The sequence below is a fragment of the Mustela lutreola genome, chromosome 5, assembly GCF_030435805.1.
Source record: "Mustela lutreola isolate mMusLut2 chromosome 5, mMusLut2.pri, whole genome shotgun sequence".
Classification (NCBI taxonomy): Eukaryota; Metazoa; Chordata; class Mammalia; order Carnivora; family Mustelidae; genus Mustela; species Mustela lutreola.
This window is the reverse complement of record NC_081294.1, coordinates 29,489,630-29,507,906: the sequence shown is the minus strand read 5'-3', so window position 1 is coordinate 29,507,906 and position 18,277 is coordinate 29,489,630. Positions and strand designations below refer to the sequence as shown.

Here is an 18,277-nt window from a genome sequence, read left to right as displayed (position 1 = left end):
TTTTTTTTTTTTTTTAAATAGCATCTATTCAATTTCTCTGATATATTTTTTTTCTGGCCATTATATTTTTAGTTCTAAGATCTCTTTTATTTTCCATTTTTCATGATTTAGCACTTACAATGTGAATACCAGATTTCACACGATAGATTACCTGCTAAAACAAACAAGACTGACATTCTCCAGAGAGCTGATATAGACAGCAACATGGATGACTGTCAAATATATGATGCTATAGAAAAGAAGCCAGAATAGATTTATATTACATACTGGAAAAGGCAAAAACTGTAGGGGTAGGGGCACTTAGGGGTGGGGGCACCAGGTTAAGCATCTGCGTTGGACTCAGGTCCTGGTCTCAGAGTTCTGGGATGGAGCTCCGCATTGGGCTCTCTGCTCATCGGGGAGCCTGCTTCTTCCTCTCCCTCTGCCACTCTCCCTGCTTGTGCTTTCTCATTTCCTTTCTCTGTCAAAGAAATAAGTAAAATCTAAAAAAAAACACAAAAAACTTATGGGGTAAAGAAGAGATGAGTGGTGGCCAGGCTTAGGGGTGGGAAGAGGATTTGGATACAAGAAACAGCACAAGAGAATTTGAGGCATGACGGAACTGTTCTGTATCTTGATTGTGGTGGTAGTTATATGAAACTATGCATCTGTCAAAACTCATAAAACTACACATGGGAAAGGTAGATTTTATTATGTAACTTGAAACCAAAATGTTGCTCATCTTTGAAGGATGCTAGAAACCAATTCATTACTTTTAAATTTGGCGGATAAAGAGAAAGAAGCAACCACTTATCTAGCCTTTCTGAATAAAAATGGACATCACAATAACCAAATAATTGAAACTTTAAGCATCCAGGAGGTGAAAATGATCCAGTTTTAAATCATCATTTATTTGCTTTACTATTCTACTACTTCACTATTCTGTAGAGGAAAAGAATATTAACAATGTATCCCACCTCATTTATATTAAATATTCAGAATAGGCAAACTTAAAGAGACAAAAGTATGCTAGCAGTTACTTAGGGTAGGGGTGGAGAGATATGGATTGACTGCTAATAGAAAGTGGGTGAAAATGTTCTAAAATCAGATTGTGGTGATAGTTGCACAACCCTGTGAATGTATTTTGAAAAACTAAATTATGTACTTTAAATGGTTGAATTGTATGATGTATGATTCATATCTCAGTAAAGCTGTCAAAAACACAAATACACATTCTGAAATTTGTTTCAGTACAACTGCCAAAGTGCAGCAGAGGCTGATAGGATTCATGCGTCCTGAAAATGGAAGTACCCAGCAGATGCAACAGGAGCTGCAAAGGAAGTTTCATGGTAAGTTATTCCTTCTGATCAGTTGACTGTACATGACGCCCATAAAGAGTTTTATTCATCAAATAGGAAACAGTGGATTGACTAGAAAACAGTGAACCTCCCTTAATAAGATCTGGTTTTTGATAACACATATATTTTTTATTCAAATAACAGTGTGGTTAAGAAAAGTGGGACTGTATGGCTTTCATATATTTCCATAACTTTCAGCCCATTAAGTTTTTTCCTTTCTTTTACAAGAAACATGATAATCTCTTTTAAAATAAGTTTTTAAATCATAAAATAGACTATAGTTTTAACCACATTCACTTGGTTGTGCAAATGTCACTACTATCCATCTCCAAAACTTTTTTCATCTTCTTAAAAAACTCTGTACCGAAACAGTAACTCCCCATTTCTCACACCATCCCAACCGTACTACTGTCAACCATTCGTTTGGTTTTTTTAGTCTGAATTTGACTACCCAATATACTTCATATAAGTGGAATTACACAGGGACCCCCTTTGCCTCTGGCTCATTTCAGCTAGCATATGTCTTCAGAGTTCATCCATGTTGCGGCATACGTCTAAATTTCCTTTCTTTTTTAAGACAGTATTATTCCATTGTATGTCTACAGAGGTTTCCCCCTGCTATCTGAAAGTAGTGTTCCTATGAAACCTTTCATAAGCCAGAATGGTGGCATAAAGTTAGGAAGCAGTTACCATTAAATTATATGGAAAAATTTTTGAGCATTCCCAGACCCCAAAAAATAACCTTTCTTAGACTTTTCTGTTCCTTAGGATACTTTTTCTTTTTCTTTTCTTTTCTTTTCTTTTTTTTTTTTTTTAAGTTTACCTTTTTTAGTAATTGTGGGGCTTGAACTCACGAACCTGATGAGATCAAGTCACATGCTCTTCCAACTGAGCGCAGCCAACCTTAGGACACATTTAGAGATAAAGCATAGAATTCCACAGACACATTTCAAAGTTGTGGCAGCTTGTTGCTGAGGTGATGTGTGTGGTTTCTGGGAAAGGGGTTTGGCAGGGTGCGTGCTGCCTCCGTAAAGGCTCACTGCAGAACAAACACTGAATACTGGGTTTAGGGTATTGTATCTTGAAACCAGAAAAAAAAGCTTGGGTTTTTGAGCACTTGGGTTGCTTCCACCTTAGAGGTATTGTGAATAATTCTGCTATGAACGTGTTGTACAAATATAAATTTGAGCCCTTGCTTTGTTTTTTTGTTATGTACCCAGAAATGGAATTGCTGGATCATATGGTAGTCCGTTTTTTAATTTTTGAAAAACTGCCATACTATTCTCTATGCACCATTTTACATTTCTGCTAGTAGTGCACAAGCATTTCAATTTCTTCACATCTTCACCAGTTATTTTTCTCTTTTTATAATTTCCATCCTAGTGGTTACAATGTGGTATCTCATTGTGGTTTTTGATTTGCATTTTCCTAATGATTAGTGGCACACCTTTTTATAAAGTTAAAAATGTGAATCAAATTTTTGGTTGGTTTTGGGATTTCTTTTTTGTTTTTGTTGTTGTTGTTGTTGTTGTTTTTCTGTTATAAATAGTAACAAGGAAGGAACAAGGTAATGGAAAACTTAGAATCATCAATTACTCCAGAAATAGTTTGGAATAATAATAAATCATTGCTTAAATTTTGCCTGCCATTTGGTTTTTTTTTTTTTTTTTTTTTAAAGATTTTATTTATTTATTTGAGAGAGAGAGACAGTGAGAGAGAGCATGAGCGCAGAGAAGGTCAGAGGGAGAAGCAGACTCCCCATGGAGCTGGGAGCCCGATGTGGGATTCGATCCTGGGACTCCGGGATCATGACCTGAGCCGAAAGCAGTCGTCCAACCAACTGAGCCACCCAGGCATCCCTGCCATTTGGTTTTTTAAAAGAATTTTTGTGTTCTGTTTGAGCCATTTCAGGCTGATAGATCCTTGCTAATTAAGACCCAGCCATTTAATCTTGTCCCTTCCTGCTAAATCTAGTTTTTCGTTTACTGTTTCATAAACATTTTTTCATTACTGCTGTTGGTACTTCAGTAAAATCTTAAGCCTGACAATACCAAGCATTGGTAAGGATTAAAACAAAAGGAGGGTTCAGATTGCTGGCACATGTACACTGAAACGACTACTTTAGGGAGCAGTTTGATCATAGCCTATAAAAGCTGAAAATGCATATATATTGAAGCCCAGCAGTTTCACTTCTAAGGATACATCGTATAGCAGTCTTTATCAGACTTTTTTTCTTATGGTAAGAAATACATTTTATGTTATGACCTTAATGTTTGAAAGCATATATACATAACTGAAACAAAATTATAGGAAATAACTACCTGTTTTACACTCTAATATTTTCCTTTTTTATTTTATTCCCTTTTTCTTTTTTTTAAGTAGGCTCCATGCCCAGTGTGGGTCTTGAACTTAAAGCCCTGAGATCAAGCGTTGCATGGTCTACTGACTGAGCCAGCCAGGCACTCCAATTTTCTTTCCTTTTTAAAGGGGGGAAGGTAGCTGTCATGACTGACCGAATTGATTTCATGACTTGCCCACTTATTTATTTATTTATTTATTTATTTTCACCAATTTATTTAATCCAGGGTTTGAGGAACCCTGGATTTCCTAGAGAAATCTGATGGTGCTTTTCAGGAGTCCTTTCTTAAGAATATTTATTGCATTATTGTTTTAGTAGCAAAGCATGGGAGATAGTATAAATGTCCTTAAGGTGGAAAATGGACCTAATTGTGGTATACTTACATGATGGAATATCCAGTAATATATATTAGAATATTAAGATTAATATTAAATACTTATTAAAATACAGCTGGGTGGAAAAAGTGGTGTAAATGGTTTAAAAACAGCAGTTTTTGTTTTATGTGTACACACGCAGACACATAGAACCACATATACATATAATGACGTGATGAAAGGATGACTTCAACAAGTCATGATCATGGTTGGCTGTGATGTGGGGAGACCAGTGAGGATTTCAGCCTTAACTATAGTTGTTCTTATTGAAAGCAAAATGTTGTGTTATTTAAAACAAAACAACCTATGTCATTGTATAAAACTTCATCAGTTGTGTTTTGTAATTAGAGGCTCAACTGAGTGAAAAGGTTTCACTTCAGGCAATCCAGCAGTTGGTTCGAAAATCATACCAGGCTCTGGCTTTATGGAAGCTTCTTTGTGAACATCAGTTCACTGTCATTGTAGGAGAACTTCAGAAGGTAGGATTTCTTTTCCTTTAAGATCATATTGTTAATTCTGTGCTTAGTTTGTTTTCTTTTGAGTTAGCTTTAATCTTACACTTGGGTTTGAGAGGAGACTTTCGGGGAGAAGCATTTAGGTGGTATGATGAAGTTAGTATCTGCTTAATGGAAATCTTAATGGAAAATTGCACTAAATCATGAAAACTTGAGGGATCCACTTTGTCAAAACCACAAGTTTTTACAGTATGTGAGAATTTTATTATGGTATATGAATGAAATCTTTACGAAAAGTATTTTTTTATACAGTAGGTTGTAACCGTTATTTGGATTTCAGATCCCTTTGGGAATTTGATCAAAACTCTTTCTTCCCACCCTCAAAGAATGCATACAGATACATCCACAAAATTTTTGCCTGTAATTTCAGAGTCTAATGACTTAAATATTCTTACTTTTAAAAAGGTTTACCATTTGAGGGCGCCTGGGTGGCTCAGTGGGTTAAGCTGCTGCCTTCGGCTCAGGTCATGATCTCAGGGTCCTGGGATCGAGTCCCACATCGGGCTCTCTGCTCAGCGGGGCAGGGAGCCTGCTTCCCTCTCTCTCTCTCTCTCTGCCTGCCTATCCATCTACTTGTGATTTCTCTCTGTCAAATAAATAAATAAAATCTTTAAAAAAAAAAAAATTAAAAAAAATAAAAAAAATAAAAAGGTTTACCATTTGAGAAATGAATGGGTCAGATTTCTCTTGCTGTCCTCATTTGAATCCTTTTTAAGTATGATGGCAGTTTGCATTCACTTAAATGTTAGGCCACTGGGGGGAATGTATTACTATTGTGAATATTTCTAAACATATACAAAAGTAGAGTAAATACTACATTATAATCATATACACTTGCATTCAGCATTTTCAAGATTTTATCAACTTTCATTAATCTATTCTCTTTTTCTTTACCAAATTACTTTAAAGATGATCCTAGATATCGTGTCATTTCATTCCTGTGAACTATGTTCTCTAAGGAAAGGTGTGATGTGAATCTGTCATGCCCTTTGATCATGTTGACTCAGCTGACTGGTTAAGCGGGTGTTCCCTTTCTCCCTCACCACTCCATGTGCATCCCTTCCAAAGCTTTGTGCTCGAAGAGGATGATCTTCCTTGATAGAGGTAGACCATCCTTTGGTCAAGGGTATACAAATAGTTGAGTGTCCCTGCTAGAACCTCCAAACGAGCTCTCAAGGTCCATTTGTAGGACCTGAACTGAAATCAAGAGTCGGATGCTTAACCAACTGAGCCACTCTCAGGCACCCTGTAAACCCAAAATCTTTTAATGTAGCTAAGTGATTATTCTTTCTGGTTATGACTAAAATCAGGAAACCTGGCTCTAATTTTGGTTCTGCCTACATTTTACTTCTCTCACTTGTAAATTGAGAGATTTCGACTGGTCATACTGTGGGTTCTTTAACAATTATGTGATTCTATGGAAGTTTGCAAAAATGTGTTAATCTGTATAGTTTAGCATATTTTCTCTTTTGAACTATAGAGTCTTTTAATTTTTTATTTTAAATTGCTGAAGAAATTTTGTTGTGGGTAGAAATAGGATATTTCTGTATTTTTGGTAGAAAAAAAGGACTTTGTATTATACTCCTAGGAATTTCAAGAGCAGCTGAAAATCACCACCTTTAAAGATCTGGTAATCAGGGACAAGGAACTGACGGGGGCATTAATCGCTTCTCTTATCAACTGCTACATCAGAGATAATGCTGCTGTTGATGGCATTAGTTTACACTTACAGGATATCTGCCCACTTCTGTATAGCACTGATGATGCAATTTGTTCTAAGGTATGATGCTTTATCAGCTCTTTCAATGTCTCTTAAAGAGGGTTTCATAGTATGAAAAGCACAATAGAACTGGAATCAGAAACCATCTTTTACTTAACATATGACGTCTCTTGAGTGGGTCTCCTAACCTCTCTCTTGGCCTCCAGAGTCTCTATCTATATGATGAAAGGAGTTGGAATACATCATTTCTTAAAATCCTTGTATATTGAAGTTTTTCATAAAGAATATAACATTTCTAGACCATATTTTTTTAAATGGTTAAACACGTATCTCCTTAGAAATTAAAAATTACTAAAACTTTAAGTCTGTAATAAGAGTTGATTGGGCACTTTTTATTGATCCTTTCTTACAGGTAAAAATAATTTAAATCAGTATCACATGGACTGCCTGCTGACCAATAATGTATTCACTAGGCAAGAGATTTACCAGTCAAAAGCTATCTTGCTTAAAATATTTGTGAGAGGAGTTAAAAGTAGCTAAGATTTTTTTGGTCAAAAATTTTTCTGCCTAAAATTAAGAAGAAATAAGTTTGTAGAGTTGTTTTTATTTTTTCTGATAATAAACCGGATGTTAATTGAGACATAGACCAAGACTTATGTTGGTAATATTGTCTATGTGCTGGATTTTATGTCTTTTTAAGTTCTTGTCATCTCTAATCTAGGCGAATGAACTCCTCCAGCGTTCCCGACAAGTTCAGAACAAGACTGAAAAGGAAAGAATGTTAAGAGAATCCTTAAAGGAGTATCAGAAAATCAGCAATCAAGTGGACCTTTCCAATGTTTGTGCTCAGTATAGACAAGGTGAGAAACAAAATGTTCTTCACATCTTTTTCTTAACTCAGGGGACAAATGACTGTTTTATTTTAAGCTACTGATAAAAAGCCTCTTAACATAAGCAACACTTCCCCAAGTGATACTACTTGGGAAACTCATGCCTTGTGTTTTAGTGTTTGATGGCTGGCCTCTGCAAAAACTATAATGTTCTTTTTATATCTTGAAATAGATAACTTTTAACACAGGAGTTTCAATCCTTGTCCTTGTATACTATCTATATTAGATAGCTTCGTGGATTACATTTATTTTTGGATGCTTTCAATTCTTTTGACTAATTTTTAAAATAGTACTTGTCTGCTTGCTTTTAAATTACTTTTTTGTTTGTTTTTGTTTTTTTAATTTATTTATTTGACAGACAGAGATCACAACTAGGCAGAGAGGCATGCTGAGCAGAGAGCCTGATGCGGGGCTCGATCCCAGGACCCTGGGATCATGACGTGAGCTGAAGGCTGAGGCTTTAACCCACTGAGCTACCCGGGCACCCCTAAATTACTTTAAATCAAATCTAGCGCAATGTAAAAATAGTAACTGTTAGCACAGATACTGTTTTGAATTCTAAGATTTTTTTTTCCCATCAAGGAACAGAAATCTTCCCTTTTGTTATTCTAACTTTGGAGAAACATTTTTCCAATAAAGAAAATACACTTAATAGCTGCCTTTTAGGCATGTTGGTACCTTGTTCTTCGGTGGATTCACCATATATATGATTGTGTCATTAACGTGACTAGCATACAGTAGAGACATAGAAACCTTGATCAGTACTTTTATAAACCAGCTAAGGAAAAACACATCCAGCTTAATAAGCCTTATCTCTTTGTCCTTTTCCTTTCCCATTAGTCCGTTTTTATGAGGGTGTAGTGGAACTATCTCTTACTGCTGCAGAAAAAAAAGATCCTCAGGGTCTTGGACTTCATTTCTATAAACATGGAGAACCAGAAGAAGACATCGTGGGACTGCAGGCTTTCCAAGAAAGGCAAGTTTATCACCCTAGTGGCTTGTCAACTTCTTGGATACAGACTTTCCTTGGTGTACAGTTTGATTGATTATATTAGGAAAACAATATTCTAAGTACAACACTTATAAGAATGAATTATGCTTTCACTTAAAAATGTTTTGTTTTATCACAGGCCTAAATTAGGATTATAATTCTTGCCTTAGGGGTCAACTTTTACTCTGGTTGAAATTCTTAAGGACTTATAAATGTTTTTGAACTTGCCTCTATGGTTTTTATAACACTGTACTAATGTCAGCTTTAAATGCAATAACTTGTTTGGAACCATCTCTCCCCTACCTAATTTCTGGTTCTGGGTGATGATTAGTATTTTATTTTATGGGATGATTTTTAAATGTTCACAAATTAGTAGTGACTGTTAAGAAAAAAGTGTGTCCATAAAGGAAATATATAACCTATCTAAAACATGTTTTTTATTAGTACATTAATTTTTATAACGTCACCCTTTTATGGTTATGACGTTTCTCAAACATAGAAAAAGTATACGATTTATATTATTTTTAATACCACATATATTTGTGTGTGTACATATAGCTAGTCCCCAAAATAGTCTTCATATTATTTTGTATTTAAATTAGATTAGTCAGTTGCTATCTAATTAAACAATGCATTTGCTCCTTTTCTGTTCTTTTTCAGATTAAACAGTTATAAGTGTATTACAGATACGCTTCAAGAATTGGTAAACCAAAGTAAGGCTGCTCCTCAGTCTCCCAGTGTACCCAAAAAACCTGGACCTCCAGTATTGTCATCTGATCCCAATATGCTGAGTAATGAAGAAGCAGGACATCATGTAAGGGACATAGCATATTTTTATCCTGAAAATACATTGTTTAGATGTTCTGTGTAATAGTGGAGACAGCTCGTCTTGGGAAAGGTAGTAGATCTTAGAAATAAGCATTTACAAAGATTCTTGATTTCAGCATTTTATAAGGCTGATGGTTATGATGTCCAGCAGGAGAGCCTTTAACTGCTAATTTTTTGTTTTGTTTTGTTTTAGTTTGAACAAATGCTTAAATTATCTCAACGATCTAAAGACGAGCTCTTTAGTATTGCCCTTTATAATTGGCTAATACAAGCTGATCTTGCAGATAAGCTATTGCAGGTAAAAAATATTTTTTTATTCCAATATTGCTAACTTGTATTTTCAATTAGCATGCATATAGTTGAAGGAGGGGCGCCTGGGTGGCTCAGTTGGTTAAGTGTCTGCCTCAGCCTGGGATCAAGCCCTGCATCGGGCACCCTGCTTAGCAGGGATCCTGTTTCTCCCTCTCCCTCTGCCTGTCACTCCCCAGCTTGTGCTCACTCGCTTGCTCTCTTCCTGTCAAATAAATAAAATCCTTAAAAAAAAAAAACACACACAGATACCAGGAAATTCATTTTTCTTATCCTGAACCTACCATTATGTGTTAGCATCAATCCAAGTAATGTAATATCCTTTCCTGGTGGACAAAATAAACTATTGCTCTAATTTTCTAATATTGTGGGATGAAAATCATTGGATTATGAATTAGGAGTCCTAAACTTGGCATAACCTCTACCATTAATTCAGTATGTGACTTCATACATGTCTTTTTACTATCCTAAGTCTCAGTATTCTTCATTCTGTAAAATAAATGTGTGGCATTTGACAATGGCAAGGACGTCTTTGAGGAATCAATAGCTGTGTTTTCATTTGTAGCTGAGGATGCCTAGGTAGCACATTCGGTTAAGCATTCGACTCTTGATTTCGTCACAGGTTGTGATCCTCGGGTCGTGAAATGGAGCCTGCTTGGGGTTCCCCCTGACCTATGCTCATGCTCACTCTCTCTCTGTCTCAAAAAAAAAGAAAGAAAAATTCAAAAATTGTAATTGGATTATGATTAGTTTAATTAGCCTAATTCAACTATCAACTAGTTTAATTAGCCTAATTCAACTAGGCTAATTAGTTTAATTAGCCTAATTCAACTATCATAGCAACTCTTTGGTTAACTCTAGTAAAACAAAAATCATGTATAATGAAAAAAATTGCCCTTTGTCTGTTGTTAGATTATAATTTTGCTTATGTATTTGTGAAGCAAGGCATACCTGTAGTTGTTTAAAAAATGTTGTAGTTGGGGTGCGTGGGTTGCTCAGTGGGTTAAGCCACTGCCTTCGGCTCGGGTCGTGATCCCAGGGTCCTGGGATCGAGCCCCACATCGGGCTGTCTGCTCTGCAGGGAGCCGGCTTCCTCTTCTTTCTCTCTCTGCCTGCCTCTCTGCCTACTTGTGACCTCTATCAAATAGATAAATAAAAAATCTTTTTAGTAAATAAATAAATAAATAAAGATGTTGTAGTTACTACATAAAGAGCAAGCGGCTAGCCCAGGAGAGTTTCTGAGTGACTGTGTAATTTGCAGATTGCTTCTCCATTTCTGGAGCCACATCTAGTCCGAATGGCCAAAGTTGATCAAAACAAAGTTCGTTATATGGATTTACTGTGGAGGTATTATGAAAAGAATAGAAGCTTTAGTAATGCTGCTCGCGTCTTGTCCAAATTGGCTGACATGCATAGGTATGGTATAATACTCTTACTTCTATGAATAATGATTGATAACTGACCTATAACTAGACACATCTGGATTTCAGAAATTAAATAAAACATTATTCAGGTTATAGTATGTACAGTTTTTTATGCTTTTACTTGGATTTACATACAGTTTACAGTTTTTTTCTTTTTTAATAGTGTATAGGAGGTACTAAATACCCAAGGTTGTCTTTAGTCAAACTAACTTCTAAATCTCTTCTTTAAAGTATGTCTTTAGATTCTTTACTACTAAACAGTTAATCAGTATTCTTAATTGAAAGGACAAAATCTGGGAGGCCTGGGTGTCTCAGTTGGTTGGATGACTGCCTTCGGCTCAGGTCATGGTCCCGGAGTCCCGGGATCGAGTCTCGCATCAGGCTCCCAGCTCCATGGGGAGTCTGTTTCGCTCTCTGACCTTCTCCTCGCTCATGCTCTCTCTCACTGTCTCTCTCTCAAATAAATAAATAAAATCTTTAAAAAAAAAAAAAAAAAGGACAAAATCTCTCAAAGGCTTTATAATTTTAAATGTGTTACTAAATCTAGACTAATTTCCTCTGCACTGTTGGTTTAAATTACAAAAAAGTTTTGAGCATTTATGTTAAAGATTGTTAAGAATCTTATTAAAGAAAGCATTGAAATGTCTAGTTAGATTATCATATCAAAAAACAATATAATTTTGGACAGATCATTAATTTGACCTTGTATTTCATTTGAAATCTTCTTTGCCAAAATAACACAAGTTCTATTTTTAAAACTGGAGCTCAATTAAGTTAGGAAGAAGAGGTTGTGGAAACAAAGTTGTTTTTAAACGAAGTTAATCAGAATGGTAACTTATGGGGCACCTTTCTGGCTCAGTCAGTAGAGCATGTGACTCTTATCTCAGGGTCATTAGTTCAAGCCCACGGTTGGGCTTAGAGCCTACTTTAAATAGTTTAGATGTGACTGTAATAGCAAGTGTGAGTATGTACATATTTATTCTTAATTGGCCTTCCATTAATATTTATTGACCTTTTTTCTTGTTATATTGTTATTATAACATATTCAGAAGGGATGCCTGGGTGACTCAGTTGTTCAGTGTCTACCCTTGGCTCAGGTCATGATCCCGGGGTCCTGGGTTTGAGTCTGCATCAGGCTTCTCTCTCAGCAGGGAGCCTGCTTCTCCCTCTGTGTGCCACTCCCCCTGCTTCTGTCTCTCTCTGTCAAATAAATAAAATCTAAAAAAAAAAAATTCACAAATTCTCTAACTTAAGAACATTCATTATCCATATCTACTTTGTACATAACACATATAACCTAATTTCCTCCTCATGTGAGATACACTGTCCTTCTACTCTAGCTCTCAGCTTAACCTTCTTTTTCCGCAATAAAATATTTTTCCGACTATAATGTTACTCTCTTTCTCACCACACTCTTTTAGCTTATATAGGCTGCAGCAAATAAATTGGCAGCTATAGAATTTGTATTTTAAATTATTTGGAAATGTTACCTACTTTTAATATGTTTGGTTCAAGTAGGGCTTTTTTTAGAGATGAGAGGGGAAAGAACGGGAAGCTCTTTTAGAAACAGGTCCCAAATGTACTAAACAGTCCTGTACGTGCAGCACTGAGAGATGGTCAGTGCTAAGTAACTGTCATCTACACCAGTACTTTCAAGGATAGAAGGGAGAGAGGAGTTAATTCTTCCTTTCTCCTTCCCTCCCTTTCTTTTTTTTTTTAGAAGGGGAAAAATATGGGAGCCATAGCTATACAGAAGGACAGTTTGATCTGAAAGTAAAAGAAAGCTAGTTTTTTCCTGATTCAAACTGGAAGTAATGGGGATATCAAAAGTTACATTTAATACTGGTTAGTATGAGAGGTTGCCAGCAACTAAATGAATTAGTGGATTTGTTTTTAATGCCAAGTCACTCTGTAATATCAAAGAACCAAGTGTGATGGGGGATTAGAAAGGACTGAAGGTGGTAACCATCGAGGTGGATACATGCTTGGGCTTTCTGACACCTGCCAGCCTGCCAGCCAGCAAATAGATTTTGAGCACCAGTGATGTATATTCAAGGCATGCAGAAAGGAATAGTGAACAATGCAAATACCACCTTTGGTCCCCAAAACTCCCATTCCAGTGGGTATAGAATGCAGACACAAACAAATTCAGGTTCTATAAAAATAATAAAAATAGAATAATATAGTAAAAAGGGCCTATTGGGAAGTGGGGGTAAGGAGCGGCTTTAGTTAAGATTGGTCAGAGAAGGCCTCAAACAAATTGTTATGAAAATTGATTCTTGGGGCACCTGGGTGGCTCAGTGGGTTAAGCCTCTGCCTTCAGCTCAGGTCATGATCTCAGGGTCCTGGGATCGAGCCCCGCATCAGGCTTTCTGCTCAGTGGGGAGCCTGCTTGCCCCTCTTTCTGCCTGCCTCTCTGCCTATTTGTGATCTCTGTCAAATAAGTAAATAAAATCTTTTTAAAAAATTTTTTAAAAAAAGAAAATTGATTCTCAAGTGACAAGAAAGTACAGTATTAAAGATGTGGAGGGGGGCGCCTGAGTGGCTCAGTGGGTGCCGCTGCCTTCGGCTCGGGTCATGATCTCGGGGTCCTGGGATCAAGTCCCGCATCGGGCTCTCTGCTCGGCAGGAAGCCTGCTTCCCTCTCTCTCTCTGCCTGCCTCTCTGTCTACTTGTGATCTCTCTCTGTCAAATAAATAAATAAAATCTTTAAAAAAAAAAAGATGTGGAGGAAATGGCCCAAGCTTGGGAACAATAGTCTCTGCAGAGGTGGTTTAGATTCAAGTTTATCATGTTTAGGATATAAAAAAGAAAGCCAGTGCGGTTGGAGATGGTGAACATGGGAGCAGGTGAAAGGAGAGGAAGTTGAAGGAGTAGGTGAAGACATGTGACATAATTTGATTTCTGTTTTTAAGAGGTCACTCTATTTGCTTTGTGGAGGATTACATACAGTATTAGCCGTATTAAGGTAGAGAAGTGAAGAATATGAGGAGTGATAAAGAACTTTTTCCTTACTTTAGTGTTTTGAAGAATCCAAGTTTTAATATACTGAATTAAAGTTTTAAAATCAGAAGTTACAGGGCGCCTGGGTGGCTCAGTGGGTTAAGCCGCTGCCTTCAGCTCAGGTCATGATCTCAGGGTCCTGGGATCGAGTCTTGCATCAGGCTCTCTGCTCAGCAGGGAACCTGCTTCCCTCTCTCTCTCTCTCTCTGCCTGCCTCTCTGTCTACTGTGATCTCTCTCTGTCAAATAAATAAAATCTTTTAAAAAAAAAAATCAGGAGTTACTTTCTTGGATGTAAACTTAAGCATTTTTTAATTTGTTGCCTTAAACTGTAGATCTCTTTCATTAGAATTCCTTTAATAGTTTTTTCAAGTTTCAAATGGGCTTTTATGGCTCATTTGGTATGTACAAAATAGTGTGTCATAATTAATATATTTGTATATGGGATCCTTAAGAGTTCATATAAATAAAAGTAAGGTTTTTCTCCCCCAGCACAGAAATTTCACTTCAGCAGCGACTAGAGTACATTGCTCGAGCCATTCTTAGTGCCAAAAGTTCTACTGCTATTTCCTCGATAGCTGCAGATGGTGAATTCCTTCATGAATTAGAAGAAAAAATGGAAGTAAGCGCTAAAGATACTTAACCTTTGCCTGCATTTATTTCATTTTCCCTTCTTCCCTCTAGTAACTCACAGGTCAGTAGCAGTTAATATTCTAGTGTCTTCTGCCTGTATGTATTTATTTTCATATGTAGACATACATCTATTATTGGGTCACAGGACATTGCTATAATTAGATTTTTCTCTGTGGCATTTCTAAAGGTTGTTTTGGTTTTTTTTTCCCAACTGTTCCAACACAAAGGAGATTATCACATTTACCATTTATTCTAGAAACTAATGAGTAGATACGTGAAGTAGAGTAGGCTAAACTGCCCTAATTAAGAGACCTAAGAGTATGTAATGGTGCAAATACAAAAGCTTATTTCTCATTCACAAATATCCAGAGTTGGTGTTCCTGACTGGCCACTGGCTTTCTTCCACTTGATTGATTTTAATACCCAAGTTCTATTTTCTGGCTCTGCCATTCCCTATGGCCTTAACTTTTTCTTCTGTCAGAGGGAGTAAGAGAAAAAATCACATGTAAGAAGCTCTCTTAAAGACCTCAGTCCTGGGCGCCTGGGTGGCTCAGTGGGTTAAGCCGCTGCCTTCGGCTCAGGTCATGATCTCAGGGTCCTGGGATCGAGGCCCGCATCGGGCTCTCTGCTCAGCAGGGAGCCTGCTTCCCTCTCTCTCTCTCTGCCTGCCTCTCCATCTACTTGTGATCTCTCTCTCTGTCAAATAAATAAATAAAAAATATTTAAAAAAAAAAAAAAAAAAAGACCTCAGTCCTGAAGTGACATACTGTACAGCCACTTACAGTCCATTGAAGAGAACTTAGTCTTATGGCCATATCTCTCTACAGAGGAGGTTGGAAAATATGGTCTAGCCATTTTCTGGCTGCAATCATGGGAGAGATGGGTATTACAGTGACAGCAAAGGCTCTCTGCCATAGTATACTTCCTATGAGATCTTTGGGTTGTGATGAAGAGCTGCTAGGTTGTTACAATAGAAGTCTTCATTTGTACAGTTTTTTTAATTGAGGTATAATTGACATAGTATTATATTAGTTTCAGGTATACAGTGTAATGATTCAGTATTTTTAGGTATTGCAAAATGATCACCATAATAAATCTAACTAACACTTATCACTATATACATAATGACAAAATTTTTTTCTTGTGATAAGAACTTCTACAATCTATTTTCTTCAGCAACTTTCAAATATGTGATACAGTGTTAATTATAGTCACTATACTGTTATTTATACATTTTTTTTTACTTTAACCAACTTAAAGTCAGATACTAGGAATCATTCCTTCAAGTACTTGTTGACTTATCATCAAAAACTTAAGACTTGCTTTTTTTAATTCAAACTAGGTTGCTAGGATCCAACTTCAGATACAAGAGACACTACAAAGACAGTATTCCCACCATTCTTCTGTACAGGATGCAATTTCTCAGCTGGATTCTGAGCTAATGGACATAACTAAGGTAATAAAAAAGCAAGTTGAATTCCTCTAGCAGTCACATAATACCTATAAATTCCTTGTTTCATTTGCATTCTACTTTGCATTTCATGAGAAAGATTAATCTTTCTCCACAAAATTAAGATAACCCATCCTGGGGAGCATGTTGCTGGGCTGAGAGATCACTGCTGTGGTATCTGACTCTTAGGGACAGCTAACTTGCTCTGTCCAAGCCATTTTCTATCAAGACTCTTATCAGCCTCACACCAAGCTTTGTTAAAACTCCTGCCTTTTATTTTATGGCCCTGCTTCTTGTCTTGGAGAAGTAACTTATCTTTGCTTACCTCTCTGAGCCTCTCCCACTCTATACTTCAGAGCAGTCCCTTTTTCAATAATTCTTGGATATTTCTCCAAGAACCATGAAGCACCCTGCAACTTGTGTTTCCAGGATTCTTTAAACCCTGGTTTAGACAGTGCTAATTATAAAGGATATGTTATTACAGTATCTCCCTGCCAGCCAAGGGGGCCGGGGAGGCACACATGTTGAAATCTATTTAATTTTACCAAGCCTTTGCCATTCTTAATCTGGAGTTATGAACACCTGCATGTCATCACATCTTTATATCCTATTTTAGGAACTTTGGATAAGATCTTTGGTCGTTTTTAATTTTCAAGGAGTGCATCACTATAAATTTCTGACACTTGACCCCTGGTTGTATGTATAATGTTGGCATTTTCTCCCAACAGCTTTATGGGGAATTTGCTGACCCGTTTAAACTTGCAGAGTGTAAACTTGCAATAATTCATTGTGCTGGTTATTCAGACCCTATATTGGTGCAGACACTTTGGCAAGATATCATAGAGAAAGGTAAGTGCTCACTTACAGGTATATTAGCATACATTATTTAGTGACTTGGTAGAGGAATGCAAGCTATTAGTGGCTTTCATATTTAGAGCTCATGAAAATTGAATATACCTAAGTGGTGGGTACCTGGATATGGCAGAGGTAGTCCTGTAGAGAATGACTTCAATTTATATTGGAGAAAACTCTGAGAAAAGGATAGTTATTTTTTGGTTGTTCTTCTTATTCTTCTTTTTTTTTTTTTTTTTTTTTTTTTAAGATTTTATTTAGGGGCACCTGGGTGGCTCGGTCATTAGTTGTCTGCCTTTGGCTCAGGTCATGATCCCGGGGCCTTGGGATTGAACCCCACATCAGGCTCTCTGTTCAGCGGGAAGCCTGCTTCTCCCTCTCCCACTCCCACTGCTTGTGTTCCCTCTCTCACTATGTCTGTCTCTGTCAAATAAATAAAATCTTTAAAAAAAAAAAAAAAGATTTTATTTGACAGAGAGAGACAGCAAGAGAGGGAATAGAAGCACGGGGAGTGGGAGAGTGGGAAGCAGGCTCCCCACTGAGCAGGGAGCCTGGTGTGGGGCTCCATCCCAGGACCCCGGGATCATGTCCTGAGCCGAAGGCAGATGCTTAATGTCTGAGCCCCCCAGGTGCCCCTGGTTGTTCTTCTTAATAAAGGATTCTGAGACACTTTCCTCAGAATCCCATAACCTGTGACCTATTTAAATCAAAAGTATTTCAGACACTAACAGAAACACAGTATCTGCTCATTATATTAGAATATCATTAGTAGGATACTTTTTACCTTGAAATAGAATGAAATAGCCAGTTTAAACATTTCACATGAAAAGCCGTTTGGTTTCTCATGGCATGTCTTTTTCTTACAGAATTGAATGAAAGCGTGGCGCTGAGCTCCTCAGATAGAATGCATGCCCTCAGTCTCAAGGTTGTGCTCCTGGGCAAAATTTACGCTGGCACACCTCGCTTCTTTCCTTTAGGTAAGCAGTAATCTTATGTGCTATCATGGGTGTTTTGTTTTGTTTTGATGATTTTCTTCATTGACATGGAAAAAATTTATCATCCTCAGAGTGGAATTGTGTCTTTGTTGCTGTTTAGCTCAGTAGTGTAATTCTACCTCTCCAGAAAGAAAAACCTCCAAAGATAGCAGAATTTGTTGGTAGTTAGGTAAGGAACTTTCTTTGACCTTGCAAGTTTCCATATCTGGGGATAGTGCTAACAGACCTTAGTAATGATTATATTGTTGGTAACCCTCTACAAGTTTTAAGGAGGAAAGAAAAATGATTGATTTTCTGCATGGGCAATCTGTGATTGCTTCAACTCTTATTATATTGAGGACACATTTTTCTTTAAAATAACAAATAGTTGGGGCACCTGGGTGGCTCAGTTGGTTGTGCAGCTGACTCTTGATTTCAGCTGAGGTCATGATCTCAGGGTCTTGGGATAGAGCCCTGATTCACATTGGGGTCCCCATTGAGCAGGGAACCTGCTTGAGAATTCTCTTTCTCCCTGTGCCTCTCCCCCTGCTCACACTCTTTCTCTTTCTCAGAAAAATAAGTAAATCTTTAAAAAAATTAAATAGCAAATAATTGTTTA

General features: G+C 37.0%; 1 protein-coding gene across 1 annotated transcript in view; it reads left to right on the top strand.

Annotated features, from left to right (window-relative positions):
* Positions 1 to 18,277, top strand: part of NUP155 (nucleoporin 155) — a 67,341-nt gene that overhangs the window by 36,579 nt on the left and 12,485 nt on the right. The window contains exons 21-32 of the mRNA XM_059173823.1: positions 1,231 to 1,328; positions 4,419 to 4,549; positions 6,174 to 6,365; positions 7,027 to 7,165; positions 8,036 to 8,171; positions 8,847 to 9,000; positions 9,208 to 9,312; positions 10,585 to 10,739; positions 14,242 to 14,371; positions 15,725 to 15,838; positions 16,561 to 16,681; positions 17,551 to 17,661. Coding sequence (XP_059029806.1) covers positions 1,231 to 1,328; positions 4,419 to 4,549; positions 6,174 to 6,365; positions 7,027 to 7,165; positions 8,036 to 8,171; positions 8,847 to 9,000; positions 9,208 to 9,312; positions 10,585 to 10,739; positions 14,242 to 14,371; positions 15,725 to 15,838; positions 16,561 to 16,681; positions 17,551 to 17,661 — 1,586 coding nt within the window. The remainder of the gene's footprint in view (positions 1 to 1,230; positions 1,329 to 4,418; positions 4,550 to 6,173; positions 6,366 to 7,026; positions 7,166 to 8,035; positions 8,172 to 8,846; positions 9,001 to 9,207; positions 9,313 to 10,584; positions 10,740 to 14,241; positions 14,372 to 15,724; positions 15,839 to 16,560; positions 16,682 to 17,550; positions 17,662 to 18,277) is intronic.